This window comes from Schistocerca cancellata, chromosome 1 (genome assembly GCF_023864275.1).
Source record: "Schistocerca cancellata isolate TAMUIC-IGC-003103 chromosome 1, iqSchCanc2.1, whole genome shotgun sequence".
In the NCBI taxonomy this organism is placed as follows: domain Eukaryota; kingdom Metazoa; phylum Arthropoda; class Insecta; order Orthoptera; family Acrididae; genus Schistocerca; species Schistocerca cancellata.
In genome coordinates, this window is record NC_064626.1 from 445,519,251 (window position 1) to 445,537,242 (window position 17,992).

Below are 17,992 nucleotides of genomic sequence, written 5' to 3' on the forward strand. Positions count from 1 at the left end.
GCCTCAAAAAAAAAAAAAAAAAAAAAAAAAAAAAAAAAAAAAAAAAAAAAAAAAAAAAGTGAAGCACTCGGAAGACACCATTGGATGGTGTTGCGACTTCATACACATGCACAACATTGTCTGGTAGTAAGTGACTAGGGTTGCAATTCTACATAACAGATAGAGTGGCCACCATAGTGCATTACTGTTCTTTCTGTTTTAGTATTGTTACCAACCCCGGTGGGGTACATAAGGCATGAACAGCGTGATCACTCTGAAGGAAATTGAGATTTTACATACTCATATGAGACAGTGTTATCAGCACCTCATTGTGGGTCTCCATTTGGGTGGTTGGTTGAATCCTGCAATATCCAAATTTTTGTGACATGCAGATGTAACAGCAGTCTGATGTTGGACATCTTGGGAACCTGAGGGCAGGATTACTCATTGTAAGGGTTCCAGTGGACCCTGTCTCACCACCACAAGAGAAATTCGCCATATTGTGCACCAAGGACTTTGTAACCCCATCACATTGGTGCCTGAAACCACGAACAAATAATAGACTCCCTGCAACACTGCATCATCCTGTACCATTGTTCGGGTACTAGCAGCTGCTCTGGGGAGTTACTATCCCATACATACATTGCCATTAACATCATAACACAGATGGATGCAATTGGAATGGTGCCTGATTGGGAAACATGGACTGCTGATGAATGACACCACATGCTATTCATGGTTCTGATGGCCATTGTTGTTGAGTATGTCAGCGACCTGAGTAAGATTCCATTCTTCCAGTATTACGAAGAGTCATAGAGATATTACTCCTGGCATCATGATTTGGGGGGAGGGTGGGGGGCAGCATTGGGTATGACTCCATATTACGACTGGGGAATTCCAGTGGTGAAATGGTTCATCAAGGACATGCTGCATGTTACCTCTCAGGTGACAGTATCATGATGCTTTTTAGCAACAGAACAGTGTTCGGCCACCAATGGCACATACTGGTGGCAGACAAAAATGTGCTAATAACACAGACACTATGTGTGACCATGCCTAATATGGTGTAAGGAAACTGTTGGCACTCAGGACAGCTTCCCATCATCTCAGAATGGAGAAATACAGGTTCTGTGTGGGTTTCAATGCTTTTATACTATTGTTCCTTTAAAATAGCAACAAGTTCAGGTAATGAAGATGGGGGGTGGATAGTGATGATGCACCCTTCTCTCCAAAGTAGACAACAAAGGCTCAATAATATTAAGATCTCTGGTGACTGTGGTGGTCAAGAGAGATGCAACAACTCATCCTCATGTTCAGAAAACCATCCCTGGATGATGCGAGGTGTGTGGCCAGGGGTCCTGTAACCTTGGAACACAGCATTGCCATCGGGAAACAAACATTTTACTGTGAGATGTCACATAACCCTCGGTAGTAATGCGATCTTCTAGAGTAACCATAGGGTCAATGGAATACAACGATATGGGTGCCCAAATTGTCACGAAACCCCCACCATGTTTCACTCTAGGAAATTAAACTTGGTGAGAAGTTGTGAATTGTGTGAAACAAGACTCATCTGACCAAATGACTTTTTCCATTGCTCCATACTGTAGGTTTTATGGCTTTAGTACCACATTTTCCTTTTACAGGCTTTAGCATCACTGATAAATGGGTTTGGAATTCCAGCTCCCCCAGAAATTCCCCATCTATGTAGCTTCCTTCATGTTTTTCAGATGCTGATACGGTTCATGAGTATGACATTCAGCTCTACAATGACTTTTGCAACTGTAGTCTTCTTATTTTTTTGTCACATTCCTGTTCAACCATCATCTGTCACTGTCACTTAACTGACATTTTCATCCGGATTATGACTTAGTGGTTTTCTGGTTTCCCTGTACACAGTATAAATCTTCGATACAGTGCCTCTTGGAACATTGAACATTTTCACTACCTTGGCTATAGAAGCACTCACCTTATGATCATGAACAGTTTGCCCACATTCAAATTCACTTACCTCTGACATAATGCATTCACAACTACAAAGAACACTTTTCCTGACCACAGCTGACACTCGCATCATATTGACAATACTGCACAGGTGTTGTTCGTGGTCAGATATGACAGTGCAAGCTGCAGGCTTGTCTAGCATCTGTATCTACGTTCCAACATATATATTTTTCCTCCTGTGCCCAACTTTTTGTCCAATCCTTGTATCTTTATGAACTGTGTGTGTGATATTGTTATTCCCATAGCCAGCAAAACCCCTAGAGTCTGTCCTGCTTTGAAAAAGTGAGGGCCAGCTCAGATTTTGACTCCATGCTGGCACCAGTATTCAGGATATTAAGGACCAGCTACAAAGTTGTGAGTCAGATTGCCTCAGGAGAGGATGCAGTGGCAATGACACCCTTCCCATCTCAATCAATGCATGCATCTAGGTCCATTTCATTTCTTCCTTCCTTTCTGGTTACCACATGTTTTTGTCAGATATTGTCTTTAACACTGTTTTCTTACAGTCTTTTTTATACAAAATTTTCTAAAATATTAAATATGAAATATCAGATATCTGCTAAATTTCTTAGTTATTTTGATTACTACCATTTAACAGGCTTCAGTTATTACCTACTTAAATATTTACAATTCTGATAATCGATCTCAATATTGTGCGTTGTTTTTCTGTTCTATAATCTAGTTCATTTCATACAAAAACTGTATTCCATTAGTGAATTATCATTTTCCTGCATTAGAAATTATTGTTTTAACATAATGGAAATCAGTATGTACAAAATTACAAATTAACATAATTTTGCAAATGAAACCGTATAACCTGTTATTTACAGGACATTCAGTTATTCCAAATAGTGTTACATAATGAATAACAAATGCAAAGGAATAAACATAAATATACTTTAGTAAAAGACACAATCTTTTGTGAATTACTCAGTACATTCTATCATCTACTCCTATACAAAATCTAAAGCTGTTAATTACAACTTTGATTACACAGGTGTAGGTGGGTTGATTACCCATAATCAAAATGATATTGACACAGGGACATGTATGATTAAAAACCAGTTCATGATTAAAAAAAACAATTATCTACGCAAGTAGAGTATATTTTTCTTTTATTTGGTATAACACATCTCCCAGTACTGATTAACATAACAAATAAAAACCTTCAACCTGAGCATGAATAACAAACATATTCTAAAAATTTAGAACTTCAGAACAGAATATTTGTAGTTACTTCATTTAATAGCAAAATTTCAAATTCATTTACATGGTGCTCTTTTTTCTAGGCCTTCTGATGATGAGGCATCAGTTTCGACTACAAGCAGTAGCAGCTATTTTGACCCTAGTAGAGAATACCTTCACATTCCAAGAAGGCAGCATTGGTCTAATAAGGCACAGTTTGTGTTGGCCTGCATTGGGTACTCTGTGGGGCTTGGAAATGTCTGGAGGTTTCCATATCTCTGCTACAAGAGTGGAGGAGGTAGGTGAACATTACATTGTGTTTTTAGAGTATATGTACCCAGTACAATATCCAGCATAAGATGTATTTTCCATTTGATGTCAATCACGAATCCACTCTGGAAGGAATAGTACACCTGTAAATGTCACATGAAGATAGATCATAGGATTAACATAACTTTTTTTGGAATGAATACCAATTTCTCAGTATTCTGTCAATGCATACTAGCAGTTGTACATACATAATTGTCCTATTTCCACATCACCTATACTACTATATAAAGACATGTCATTGTTTAAGATAGTTACAAAAAATCTCAAAAAGTACTTGACCAATTTACCTCAAATTTTTACCAGATACTCTAGTAAACATTTGGGCGAATATAGGATAAACACATTTGGCCATATGTGGGCTATATATATTTAACGTACATAATATACAAATAAATATAATAGGGAATATCTTGATCGATTTACTTCACATTTTTACACAATGCTCTAACAGCATGCAGTTTCATTTTCTTTCTCTTAGTCAATTTTGACTATGATAGCAGTGCATGTAAAGCATTAGACAAATTGTTTCACTAGTATACATTGTTTCTCCTTATATGTGATTTTGAACAAAAATTATATACACAACAATGTGCTGTTTTGTGTTCTACCTCACATTGTTTTATTGGCTTCTGATTAGAATACTACTGTGGAATCTGAATCATCCAAAACTTTACTATCTTACCCATTCGCAGATTAAAAATGGTGAAATACTGTCATTTAAGCTACTACCTTCACAGACGCAGCAGCTGGAGAGGTCTCCATAGCTAGTATACCATTGATCGCAAACAATAAACCTATTCATTTTAAGGAAGTTTAATTCCCAGTCGAGGTTCCATTTGCAATAACAAGGTCAAGGAGGGAAGGGGGTGGGAGGCTGAGGAAATGGATAGAGAGATGGGGAGGAAATTGACATGGGGGGCAGGGGAGATGGTGGACAGAAAGGGAGGAGAGGAGGAGTAGTAGGAGATGGACAGAGAGGGGGGAGGAGGAGGTTATGACGTATAAGCAATTTCCATATGTATTTAGCAATTGAAACGGATTGCTGGGTTCACTAGTCATACTATAAAAACAAGGTGTTTCCAGTCATGACTGGCTAAATTGAAACGTACTACACTATCTTATGAAAAGCTTCTAAGCTTCCAAAGTGACGTGTGTATAGTATCTTAAAATTCTCTTTTAGTTAGTTGCTAATTCTCTAGTACACTAATGCACATCATCTTCAAAATCATGTATGATATTGGAAATATTTTTTCATGTTAACACAGCTAGGAGGTAAATTCATGACCACAACAAGAAGCTGATCATTGGCATGCCTTATGTTAGACTAGTGAAGAAGTGTTAATACACTCAAAACAAGCTTAACAAAATGAATGAATGTAGTGTATATTATAGTGCACAAAAACAGCAGTCTTAAATAACAGTAAGGGAAACAAGACTAGGATTACTGAGCAAGGCGTTGCAGTGATTAGCACACTGGACTCGCATTCAGGTGGCAGACAGTTCAAACTTGCATCCTGCCATCCTGATCAAGGTGTTCTGTGATTTCTCTAAATTGCTTCAGGAAAATGCCTGGATGGTTCCTTTGAAGGGGCAAGGCTGACTTCCTTCCCATTCTTCCCCAATTCAATGTGACTGATGACATCGCTGTTTGGTCCCCTCCCCCAAATCAGTCAAGCAAGAAAAGGATTACTCCAGGAATAAAAACCTCGTCCTAAAACGGGAGAATATTCCATTAGTTGTAAAAACAAAATTACTCCCCTCAATTATTCAAATAATATAAAAGTTACCCATGAATCCAAAGGACAATGGAAAGACAAGCTAAAAGGACGTACTGTGGTGAGTGCATTGACATATCCAACAGCAAAGTGAAATCAATGTGGTGTATTATAAAATGGGAAAGAGGGGGGAAAGCAACACATACAAATATAGAAATAAACACAACAATGAGATGACTAATCCTGATGCTTTGGTGACCACTTTCAAGAAATTATTTGCAAGCTTAGCTGAAGAAGAGGTAAAAAATAATCCAAAAATAAAATATTAACCAGTAAACCAGAAAATACAAGCATGCACAATCTCTGTTCATTAGCACAACTACCAAAGATTAGGATGTGAGAAATTTTTTAAAAAATTTATGCAGTTGTCATGAATGGGCAGGAACTGCCATGAAGAAATGTGTGCATACTATTGCTTAAACCGCTAATTCATCTCTGTGACTGGTCTTTCCGGGCAGGAACTTTGCACAAGTGCCGAAAATTTCAAAAGTTATTCCCATTTTCAAAAAAGATGAAAAAAAGATATGAACAATTATCAGGCTATGACAATTTCAGCCTGCTTCTGTAAAGTATTTGAAAAAATTGCACACAAAAAAAGCTGATGGATTTCATTGACAAAATAGACATTACTGAGTATATCTCAATATGGGTTTATGTCCTCACAAATGGCAGTGTATGGCTACTTAATACAATACTAGATCTTTCAGATGCAAAACAGCCCATAAAGGCATATTTCTAAAACTGTCAAAGGCTTTTGACACAGTGGAGCTTAAAATACTGCTGATAAAAACTGAACAGTGTGGTATTAGAGAATTGGCAAACAAATGAATTACATCATTCCTAAGCAATCACTTGCAGGAACTCAGTATGATGCACATGGATAAGCAACTCAGTTTGGTAACTGAAATTCCATTTGGAAGTAAAACAGTCAAAAAAGGTGTTTTTCAGGGTTCAGTAGTGGAACCTCCACTACTCCTCCTGTACGTCAATGAACTAAGAATGAATGTAGATGTTCAGACAACTGTCATAATTGGAGATAACTGTACTCTTCAAAGAGGACAACACAACAGCAGTGGTAAAGAAAGCTGTGAACACGGCTACTGAACAAATCAACAACTGAGTTATAAGCAACTGACTACCAACAATAAACAGACTGTTTCTGTGAGCTTCCACACCACACAAAACTCAAACCCTGTCAATCACTTGTTACACTTAATAAGCAGCCAACAGAACCAAACACTTAATTTGAATTCCTTGGTCTGTGGTTTAATGGAATAAACATATTTATCAGATAAATGCTAAAATAAATACTGGCTACAATGCCCTGAGTGAGCTGCAAGCACGTACAAAGATCATTGTACAGTAACAGTGGGGCATTGTCAGAAGTTCAGAGTTTTCTGCAGTAGATATAAAAGGCTATCACAGTGTGGAAGTGAAATTGAATGACAACTATAAACATACTACAAAGTTGAATGACAATTCTTATGCGCAAAATGTGTAAATTGTATGCAAATTCTGCGTGTTTGTGGACTATATGCAATTTCGCATCCATCCTTAATAAATTGTGTCAACAATTTGACCAAGGTTGCACAGATGTGGGTAATGCTAATCAGGACATCTAGATTCTGGACCATGCTATTTCCATCTGTTTGGCAAGCTAAAAGAACCTTGGAGATGGGGAAGAGATGTTTGCAATGATTAAGACATTCACACAGCAGTTCTTGAATGGCTACATCGCCAGGGGGTGGTAGAAGACCCTTGTATTAGTCAGAAAACAGTAAAAAATGCATACATACTGGCTCACCTATGGTATGGCGTGGTATTCTGGAGTAATTTTCCAGCTGTCCTTATCAATTTTCAAATCCAGAAAGAGCCATGAAGATTGTTAATGGAAACAAATGTAGAAAATCATCCAACCCATTTTTAGAAAGCTAGAGATACTAACACTATCTTAAGTATATATTCTCAAGAGTGTAAAATTCAGGCCGAATGCAAGACAAAGAAGAAGAATGAAATACAAACATTACACCAGAGTAAACTGAAACCTGCATGTGTTACATGCTAATACACAACTTTGTCAAAATGGAGCATTACACATGGTACTTAAACTTCCCACAAATATAAGGTCTGTTGAAAATAATTTACAATTTTGTAAAGCCAGGAAGTCTTACTTGATGTGTCACTGTTTTCACCCCATGAAAGAATCTGGTTGTGACTAAGTGCAACGCATGAACTTGCAATGCACTCCAAACAACAGTCTACCGAATGTAAATACCAACACATTTTGTCCTACATCTGCAACATGTTGTGTAATATCAGATTACATGAGCCACACAAATAAATAAATAAAGAAGACAGTTGAACCTGACAAGCAGCCTACCTCTCAGATGCTGATGAACTGTAGCTGCATAACTCACTGCAGTATGATTAAATATTATTTGGTGCAAAATGTTCTCATAAATATATCATAAGAATGAAGCACTTTATCGTGGCTTTATTTTAGAAAAATGTTGACGTTTTATGGAACTTTTTCCACATTATATGTGTGATGAAATTCTCAAAAATAGTCAGTCGTGTAACCATTTTGTGACTAATATTAATAGCTGAATACATAATGCTGAATTTACACTGCCACAGTGCGATGTGATGCCAAGCAGAATGATGATGCAGGAATAAAAGCTGACATCACCTGACAATGGGAGAACAAGTTTTAACAACAAAAGAGCTTGATGCCTTTTTTGACAGCAGGCTGAGCTGAGTGATATCAAGTAGTGCTGTGCAATGACAGTGATGTGATTGCAAGTGAGTTTGTTTTTCATGTGTTAGTTTTAAGCAATATCTTGCAATGGATGTCAGTAATACATGAATGCCCTGTGTTGTGGGCACTGACCAACAAACACTTCCACAACAAGGATGTGATACCTCAAGCTAGATTTGCTGTAGTTGAAGACTGTGGAGAAGATGGTAACTACAAAAAAGTAAAATAAACAAGTGCAAAAATACTATAGATAACTAACACAAAAAGTTTAGTATATTACCGCATCTTAATTATCTACAAATTTTATCCTTTTGCTAATGAAATGATGACCACAACAGGCACAGTATTAATAAATTGTTCATGAGATAAGTTTGCTTTAATGACTGTTGATACAGTTTTTGAATGGATTCCTGACACTCATCACACTTCTGAAAGCACTATTGGTTTGCTGTATCATTTCCTTTTGGAGAAAACTCAAATTGCTGGCCACAGCAGTGAATGTCCATTCCATCACCGTTCCAGCCCTTGATAACCTCTGTTTAAATGACCTTCCTTCCTGCCTCCCTCCAGAAACAGCAACATTAAATTACCCGAGAGGGGAAAGGCTTCATCTCCAATCAACACGAATGGGGGCTTCTACTGAAATACCAGGTATTCCTTCTGGGGTGGATAGTTTTGAGGCATGTTCAAAATAATATTGTACAAATCATTTGCCCTAAATGTCCCGCCATCTGATTGCTTTCCAACCACTGTACAAGTATTGCGCAGCAGTTTGAAAATATGGTATAGTAGGTGTAGGTATTTGCAAATTTCCCATATTGTGCCACTCACTCATCCAAAGATTGTGTGACTGTAATTAGATGCATCTAAAATGACTATGAAAGAGCACAGAAAAATATCCCAACTGGCAAATATCAGAAAAAGAATTAAATGAACAGTATTGTACAATGTGAAGGATGTTTGAAGGAGTTGCAATTAATGAACAAAAGGAAAAAAATATTCATGCATAAGGGTGTCCTAAGAAAAATGGTCAATATTCAGGGATATGGCAGGAAGGATCATTTGAAGCAAAACGCTTCGTATGAACATACATCCTATTTCAAATGATTTCAGTGATAAAACACATTTAATGTATGTTTTATTTCATGCTGGTAGTACAGACATGTGTGTTGCCCACCCAAACTCTTTGATGTATTATTCTAGTCCAGCCTACCTCATTGCTTTCAACTGCTTTTCTCAGGATGTCTTTCTGCCATTAAACTAGACCATTGAAAATGCAGTTGTCCATGGTGTGTTGTGACTGAGGTGTTGCAAGGAATTAATAGCATATCAGAGAGGAGCATCAGTTAACTGTGTTTGTGTATGCACTGGCCAAAATGCCACACATCTACACTAATGAAGAATATGCAGATTTTGTGTATGTTTATGGTAGCACTCCTGCTGCACTCCTCCTGCTAGTCGTATCATGGACACTGCTGCTCTGATAGGGAACCTGCAGAGGCACTCAGATAACAAAAACATCTTCTCCCAAGAGTGCACAAATGCACTGAATTTCATGGTGGGATATTTGAACATTTGATGTGCACTATACAACAGCTGTAATGTGATGCATGTGATAATGCCTAGAGGTGAATGTGTTAAAAAATATGAATTTTTCATTTGATACTTTGTAAAACACGTGTTGTAACGTTTACTGACTGTTGCACATTTGTGAATCTGACAGTATGTCAACTAAAACAGAAAATAAATAACAATGTACATTAAATTGTTATATCTTGGAAACCATTTGGAATAGTGCATATGCCCATATGAAGCTTTTTGCTTCAAACGATCATTCCTGCCACATCTCTGTATATTGACGATTCCTCAAGGAACACTCTGTGTATTCATGCCTGCATTTCTTAGTGAGGTGGTGAAGACTAAGTGGAAACACTTATGCACTATTATGTTCCACCTTAATGACTCCATGGCAGACAAACAGTAACATTTCTCTCAGAAACACAACCCCATTTCAGCACAATGATGTCCTAATGTCAATGGCTCTTGTTACAGATACACAGTGTGTTTCAGATGACAAGACTACCAATGTTCATTAGAAGCCAACTCTTCAAGGCTGTCCAGAAAATTCAGAGGACAACATTTCAGTGTCTCCATCCTCCCTCATGTCCCCCCCCCCCCCCCCCAGACTACCTTAAGAGACAAAGAAAAAGTACAAATACAGAGTTTCTGAAAACACAAAAACAAAATCTGAATTATTGAGCAACAAGTGTGAAAACCAGACACAAGATGACAGTTAACACTTAACACTGAGTTTGCAGCCCATCATGTGGACACTATCACCCGAAACTCAGTTAAGAGCTAGAAATAAAATGCAGCAGATTCTATTGGAAGAATTGCAGCCGTCTTCAACCTCTTCCAATTTACATTCCTTTGTGTCTTGTTACGGATCTGAAAATCGTCAAGCTGAAAGCATTATCTCAAACTTCCAAGCCTACAGATACTATGATAATTTCAATAAACTATCATGAACATTATTATGACTCCCTCTCAGCTACGTTCTAAATTGTAAATTTTGGTGAACATGTCACAAATTGTAAATTGCTGATAGTAAAAAATGTTTTGTAAAATTCATAATATGTACTTCACTGACGGTGACAATAAGTTTCTCTGAAGCAGTAATAGCCTCTCTGAAATTTGTTTTGCTTCTGTAATCTACTTGAAACAGATGGCACTGTATGATCAAATATCTGTGTACTAATTCTGAAGTAATTCCAAAATGTATCTCCATCTTTTCTCAAGTCCCTATGCAAATTATAGAATTATTCTACAGTCATTCTCTCCTTGTTGATTTTATGCCTCCGCTTATGGCTGCCTTGAATTAATTAAAGAACGCTGCCTTCTATTAAAAACAAAGTTGCTTGAACAAGCAAAAATAACATTGACGAGATACATTACACTGTTTGCTGTGTGAATGCTCAATCACATTCTCTCTCTTTGGAGAATCTGCTTCACATCACATCGTGGGCAGTATAAATTCTGCTAAGTGAATATATGTGGAGTGCACTACCTAGTGAATTCTATAAATATAATCTAGCAATAATTATTGTAGTATGTACCTTGTATTCCACAACACAAATTCCACATAATAGTGTGCAAAGATGAGCAAAGAGTGAGCAGTTGTTGATTGGTACCTTTCTGTACAGCCAGCAGGATTTTGTACTGGCTCCATGTCACCAAGGAGTTGGTGGTGTGAAGATGGTCATGCTTGACTGAAACCAATAACAAAATAAATAAACATTAATTGCAATCCAGAGTGACTATTTTTTGTGTACTGTTTAGAAGAGTGCTGCTTCCAATTAAATTTAAAAAAAATCTGTCTTATTATAATAATGTGTGTTACATGTAGACTAGGAAATGAGTACTTGAAAATGGAATGTAATTTGAATATTTTTATAACTACAATATTTCAATAACAACTTCTTTTTTACACACAGGGGTCTTCTTGGTGCCATATTTTATTATACTAATAATATGTGGTATCCCAATGCTGTACATGGAACTAGCTGTTGGGCAGTTCACCAGGAGAGGGCCCATCGGTGCACTAGGAAAACTCTGTCCACTTTTTAAAGGTGTGTGGTGCTCACGGGATGCTACCAAAGTTCCTGCTGTAAGTTAGGATTGTAGAAGCCATTATTCATAAGATCGGTGTCACATATCACAGAATATTCTCTCTCTCTCTCTCTCTCTCTCTCTCTCTCTCTCTCTCTGTGTGTGCGTGTGTGTGTGTGTGTGTGTGTGTGTGTGTGTGTGTGTGAACCTTCCTTTGTTACGAATTACAAAGTGAAAGGAACTTGGCATCAGGAGGTAACAACATATACTTTATAAACACATAGGAGACAGTAGCTGTAGCTGTAGCTTTTAATATTTCTGCTTACATTTATCTTAATTGGAAGAGGATGAAAAAAAGCAAGCAACTGAAAATAAGACAACATTGTGAGTGCACACAAATCTAGGATGGAAATGTATCAGGAAGGAAATAGTTCCTTACTTGTGCATTTTGCTTGTACTGTCATAGTGTAGTGGTGCAACTCTCAAATGGAAAATGAGACATTCATAGAGTGAGTGAGTGAGTGAGTGAGTGTGTGTGTGTGTGTGTGTGTGTGTGTGTGTGTGTGTGTGAATTTTGTGGTGTTGTTGAATAAAACTCCCTTAGGCAGAAATGTAAAACAAAAATGTTGTACTTTGTTGAAGTATTGGTCTAACCAGAGGAAGGCCTTAGACACAGGTAACTGATTCAGCTCATATTTTTTGCAGGTTGCTTGTGTACAATCTAAAATGAAAGATATTTTTGCTGAACAACTCCCCATTTTTGTTAAAGCATCATTGTATGCACAAACTTCCAAGTAAGACTGCTGCAAAGATGTGTATCCAACAAACATTTTTGCATGAGGAAGAAAAACTAACCCTTGGCACAGTTTGTTGTGTATGTGGACAATATTCCAACACAGAATCTGGAAAGTTGTTGCCTAAATTTTTCTCATGCTTATAAGAAACTAAGGGCTAATTTGGTCCTTGGGGTATAGAAGAGGTCAGTCGCTTAACTGACTCACTAAAAGTGTTTGGTTTACTTGCCCTAGATCTGGGAAATAGGAAAATTCAATTTACAAAACATACCTTGAGAACATTTCAAAACCATACATTTATGATAAAAAGTTTTGTGTGATATTGGATTCCTGGGGTGTACAAACTAATGCCATCAAGTATGATAGCAGGTTCATAGACGACGAGGGTCAACTGACTTGCATGGCAGAAGTAGTACACCAAACTGCACCCCTGTGTGCCATACATGTGATGTTCCCCCCCCCCCCCCCCCCCCCCCCCCACCCCTCTGGATCTTCGGAAGGAATGATGTAATTGCTCAAAGATTGCACTTGACAGATGTTCTTGTGCTGCAAGGGAATTTGCTTCAAATGTTTATACACAAAGTACCATTCATACAATAATTTGACGGAAATTGAGGACATGGAACAGAGTAAATTCTTATTTCTTTACTAGCCCAAATCATTTGAGAAATTTTTTGCCTATCTTGTTATTATTTCCTTTTGATTAGTTACCTTATTAACCCTCTCATGCCTACTAATTTTGAAACATAAAAAAATACAAATAAAAAAAATTGCAGAATACAACTGGAAATTGAACACAGGTTCTCCAATCTGCAGCCAGATGCCATGGTTACTACACCAACCAGCAGCACCTTTGTTAAACAGTGTTTACCTTATGGATACATAAGTTGCAGTCAAAAACATTTTTTCCTCAATTTCTAGGAAAATATGTGTTCGCAGAACTCATGTATGTTGATGAAAAACACTCAGTTTTCAGTTACCTATCAATCCCATCAGTTCTGAGTCAACTGTGCATCAAAAACTCTTGGGGAAGTTTTCTCAAAGATAGGGGTGGGAGGACACATTGTTGAGCCAAAATATCTTAATCTTTCAATCTGGGTTGTGCAAAAGAGCAAACTGCCAAATGCAAGCCAAATCAGATGGCCGTGTCTGTGGCCTTCTCCTTGTGAGTGATTTCCAATTCCTTGCCTGTAAAGAGACTACTTATTTTGAGAATGGAAAATTCAGGTTGGAATGTAAAATATAATAAAAAGGGTAGTTTCTACTCACTATAAAGTGGAGATGCTGAATCACAGAAAGCCACAACAAAACTGTCGGAAAGTTAGCTTTCAGCCAACAAGGCATTTGTCAAAAATAGAAAACATACAGACATGCACAAACTTGTGCAGATGCAGCTCACAAACGTATGACCACAGTCTCAGATAGCTGGAGCCAGACTCACTTTATGCAACTCTGCATCTCTGCTTTATGTTGATTATTCAGTTTTTGCATATAATGTTGATGACTGATGGAATGATCTTTATATGTATTCATATGCTGGAGTCCACATAGCAAGCACATATATGACCCCCCTCTCCTCCTCCTCCCTTTATTTTGTTCTTTCATCATCAGTCATCTGACAGGTTTGATGTGGCCTGTGTTGATTTTTCATCTCAGAGTAGCAATGGCAATGTATGACCTCAATTATTTGCTAGATGTAGTCCAATATCTGACATGCTCTACAGTTTTTACTCTCTACAGCTCCCTGTAGTATATGGAAATTATCCTCTGATGCCTTAGCAGCTGTCCTATCATCCTGTCCGATCTTCATGCAGTGTTTTCCATATATTCCTTTTCTTGCTTATTCTGCAGAGAACCACCTCATTCCTTACCTTATCAGTGTATGACCATAAGAACTGATAAACAATCAGGTCAGTCAATGAAACATTCTGTTAAAAATTGAATTCACAAATTGACTGGTCATCCCAAAAAATTCTGCCAATTATGCTGAGAAACCATCAGAAATAACTCCATCCATTTCATTTAAGGTACCATTTTAACAGAACTTTTGTCATGCAGACAGTGTCACAGTCAATAGCTCACACTCTGGTGTGCTAAAGGTAATTTTTTTGTATGCAGTATTTTTAAATCTATTTCAAAATGTAAGAAAAAAATTATCTTTCTCTTTACTAGGCGCTGGACTGGCAAGTGTTGTAATATCGTTCATTATGTCCACATACTACAATGTCATTATTGCTTATGCAGTTTACTACTTTTTTACTGCATTTAAGACTGAAGTTCCATGGCATGAATGTGGTCATCGATGGAATACTCGAAACTGTTGGACTTCATCAAATCTGAAATTTAACTTCACAAAATCAAACAATTCCAAATCACCTACTGAAGAATTTTATGAGTGAGTAATAATTAAAGGATAAAGTATATGCTATTAATGAAATTTTATAAACAGTCAGTATTTTCAGAAATTTAGGTTAATCATTTGTTGCTCAGAAATTAAAAACTGAGAATGATAATTCAAATAGTGACCATTTTGTTTGCTATATGTTACATAAGTCTTACAGTTTCTGAGATGGCAAATGTATTGACAGAATCATTTGTGGTGGACAGGGTGTTCTATAATTACTCTAGAAGAAATAAAATGAGTATGAAATAACACAATCTCTTTTTTTCTCCATTGAATGGATCTCATACTTTTTCAAAACTTCTAGTTCAGATTTTACTTTAGGTGACCAGTATGTGTGAACCTCTCACAGGTCATTGTGTTCATGTAGCCATCCATTATTATTTTCATCCATAGTGTGTATGATTATTCTTTGTTAGTGTAAACCTAGTCCACTCATAAATTTGTATACAATTCTATTTAGTTGTAATTTGATGGTATTTCAAGATATAAAAGTGTAAAGTGTTTTTTTGTTCCCTCAGGAATAAGGTCCTAAAAATGAGTGGTGGCATAGATGAGCTGGGAGACATAAGATGGGAGCTAGCAGCTTGTCTTCTAGTTGCCTGGATTCTTGTTTACTTCTCCATATGGAAGAGTGTTAAATCCTCCGGGAAAGTGATGTATTTTACTGCCACTTTCCCTTATATATTGATTATAGCTTTCTTAGCACGTGCACTCTCCCTGGATGGTGCAGATCGAGGTCTTAGATACTTTTTTCAACCACAGTGGCACCTTTTGGCAGATTCAAAGGTAAGAGTACTACTACTGCTACTACTACTACTACTACTACTACTACTACTAACAGCACTGCCAACACTACCACCACCACCACCACCACAACAACAACAACTATTACTACCGCCAAACCTACATCCCCCATCACAATTGTTGCCAGTAGCAAAAATGTTTGAAAAAAGTCCTTAACTTGCTAATCCTAGAGCTAGCTTGTTTTCACTGTTCTATGTGTTTTGTCATCTCCTTAATGTATTGCTTATGATGCTAAACATAGGTCCAAATGACAATCAGAATTAACTTCCCCAAACATAAGGGAGAATGGGTGTAGGTGGGGTGGCTTGCATGCCTCAGCAACACAAATAACCATACCATAGGTGTAACCACAGCAGAGAGGTTTTTGTTGAGAGGCCAGCCAAACACATAGGTCCTAAAGAGGGGCAGCGGCCTTTTCAGTAGCTGCAGGGGCAACAGTCTGGATGATTGACTGATTTAGCCTTGTAACATCAAACAAAATGGCCTTGTTGTGCTGGTACTGTGAACGGCTGAAAGCAAGGGAAAACTACAGCAATTTTTCCTGAGGATGTGCAACTCTACTGTATTGGTCAATGCTGAGTATGTCCTATTTGGTAAAATATTCTAGATGTAAAATAGTCCACCATCCAGATCTCCAGGTGGGGGCTACCAGGAAGATTTCATCATCAGGAGAAGCAAAACTGGCATTCCACAGATCAGTGTGTGGAGTGTCAGCTCCCTTAAGCAGGTATGTAAGTTAAAAAATTTAAAAGAGGAATGATAGGTTGAAGCTAGAAGTGGTGGGAATTAGTTGTGTTCATTGGCAAGAGGAACAGGACTTCTGGTCAGACAAATAAAGGTTTAAAAATGCAAAATCAAATAGAGGTAATGCAGGAGTAGGTTTAATAATGAATAAGAAAATAGGAATGTGGGTAAGCTACTATGAACAGCATAGTGAACAGATTACCGTAGCCAAGACAGACATGAATCACACACTTACCACTGTAGTACAAATTTATATGCCAACTAGCTCTGCAGATGATGAAGCAATTAAAGAAGTGTATGGTGAGAGAAAAGAAGTTATTTAGCTAGTTAAGGGAGATAAAAATTTAATTGTTAGGGGGACTGGAATTGGATAGTAGGAGAAGGAAGAAATGGAAAAAATATGAGTTGTATGTGAATATGGACTGGGGTGAAGGAATGAAAGAGGAAGCCGCCAGGTAGAATTTTGCACAGCACATAATTTAATCATCAGTAACACTTAGTTTAAGAATAATGAAAGAGTTTGTATACATGGAAGAGACCTGGAGACATTGTTATGAACTGTGGATTAAAACTGAAGAAACTGCAAAAAGGTTGGAAATTAAGAAGATGGGACCTGGATAAGTTGAAAGAACCAGAGTTTCAGAGGGAGCACTAGGCAGTAGTTGATAGAACAGGGGAAAGGTGTACAGTAGAAGATGCATGAATAGCTTTAAGAGATGAAATAGTGAAGGTAGCAGAGGATCAAATAGTTAGAAAGATAAAGCCTATTAGAAGTCCTTGGATAACATAGGAGATACTAACTTTAATTGATGAAAGGAGAAAATATAAAAATGCAGCAAATCAAGCAGGTGAAAGGAAATACAAATGTCTAGAAAACAAGATGAACAGGAAATGCAAAATGGCTAAGCAGGAATGGCTAGAGGACAAATGTAAGGATTTAGAAACATATTTCTCTAGGGGAAAGATAGATACTGCCTACTGGAAAATTGAAGAGCCTTTGGGAGAAGAGAGAAATAGATGTTGAATATCAAGAGCTCAGATGGAAAACCAGTCCTAGGCAAAGAAGGAAAGGAGTATACAGAGCATCTTTGAAGGGAGATGAACTTGAAGGTAATATAATAAGAATAGGACTTAGATCAAGGTGAGATGGGAGATATGATACTGTGAGAAGAATTTGTAGAGAGCACTGAAAGATGTAAGTCGAAACAAGGCCCCAGGAGCAGACAACATTCTGTCAGAAGTACTGATAGCTTTGGGTGAATTAGCCATGACAAAACATTTCCATCTTGTGTGAAAGATGTACGTGATGGGCAAAATACCCTCAGACTTCAAGAAGACTGTAATATTTCCAGTTCCACAGAAAGCATTTGCTGACAGGTGTGAAAATTGCCAAACTGTCAGCTTAGTAATTGTGTTTGCAAAATACTTAAAAACAAAATTCCTTACAGAAGAAAGGAAAAACTGGTAGAAACTAGCCTCAGGGACCATGAGTTTGGGTTTTGGAGAAATGTAGGAACACACAAGGCAATATTGACACTATGATTTACTTTAGAAGATAGACTAAGGAAAGGTAAAGCCATGTTTGTAGCATTTGTAGACTGAGAGA

The 17,992-nt window shown here is 37.4% G+C and overlaps 1 protein-coding gene and 1 long non-coding RNA gene across 2 annotated transcripts in view; one reads left to right on the forward strand and one right to left on the reverse strand.

The window, feature by feature from the left end:
• The window catches only part of LOC126176615 (sodium- and chloride-dependent GABA transporter ine-like), a 339,257-nt gene that overhangs the window by 269,242 nt on the left and 52,023 nt on the right, over nucleotides 1-17,992 (forward strand). The window contains exons 2-5 of the mRNA XM_049923778.1: nucleotides 3,273-3,466; nucleotides 11,526-11,660; nucleotides 14,607-14,829; nucleotides 15,357-15,624. Of these exons, the coding sequence (XP_049779735.1) occupies nucleotides 3,273-3,466; nucleotides 11,526-11,660; nucleotides 14,607-14,829; nucleotides 15,357-15,624 (820 nt within the window). The remainder of the gene's footprint in view (nucleotides 1-3,272; nucleotides 3,467-11,525; nucleotides 11,661-14,606; nucleotides 14,830-15,356; nucleotides 15,625-17,992) is intronic.
• Nucleotides 3,469-17,992, reverse strand: part of LOC126176636 (uncharacterized) — a 104,341-nt gene continuing 89,817 nt past the window's right edge. Inside the window, exons 2-3 of the long non-coding RNA XR_007535642.1 lie at nucleotides 11,148-11,300; nucleotides 3,469-3,581 (exon numbers count right to left, since the gene is read on the reverse strand). This is a non-coding gene — a long non-coding RNA (uncharacterized LOC126176636). The remainder of the gene's footprint in view (nucleotides 3,582-11,147; nucleotides 11,301-17,992) is intronic.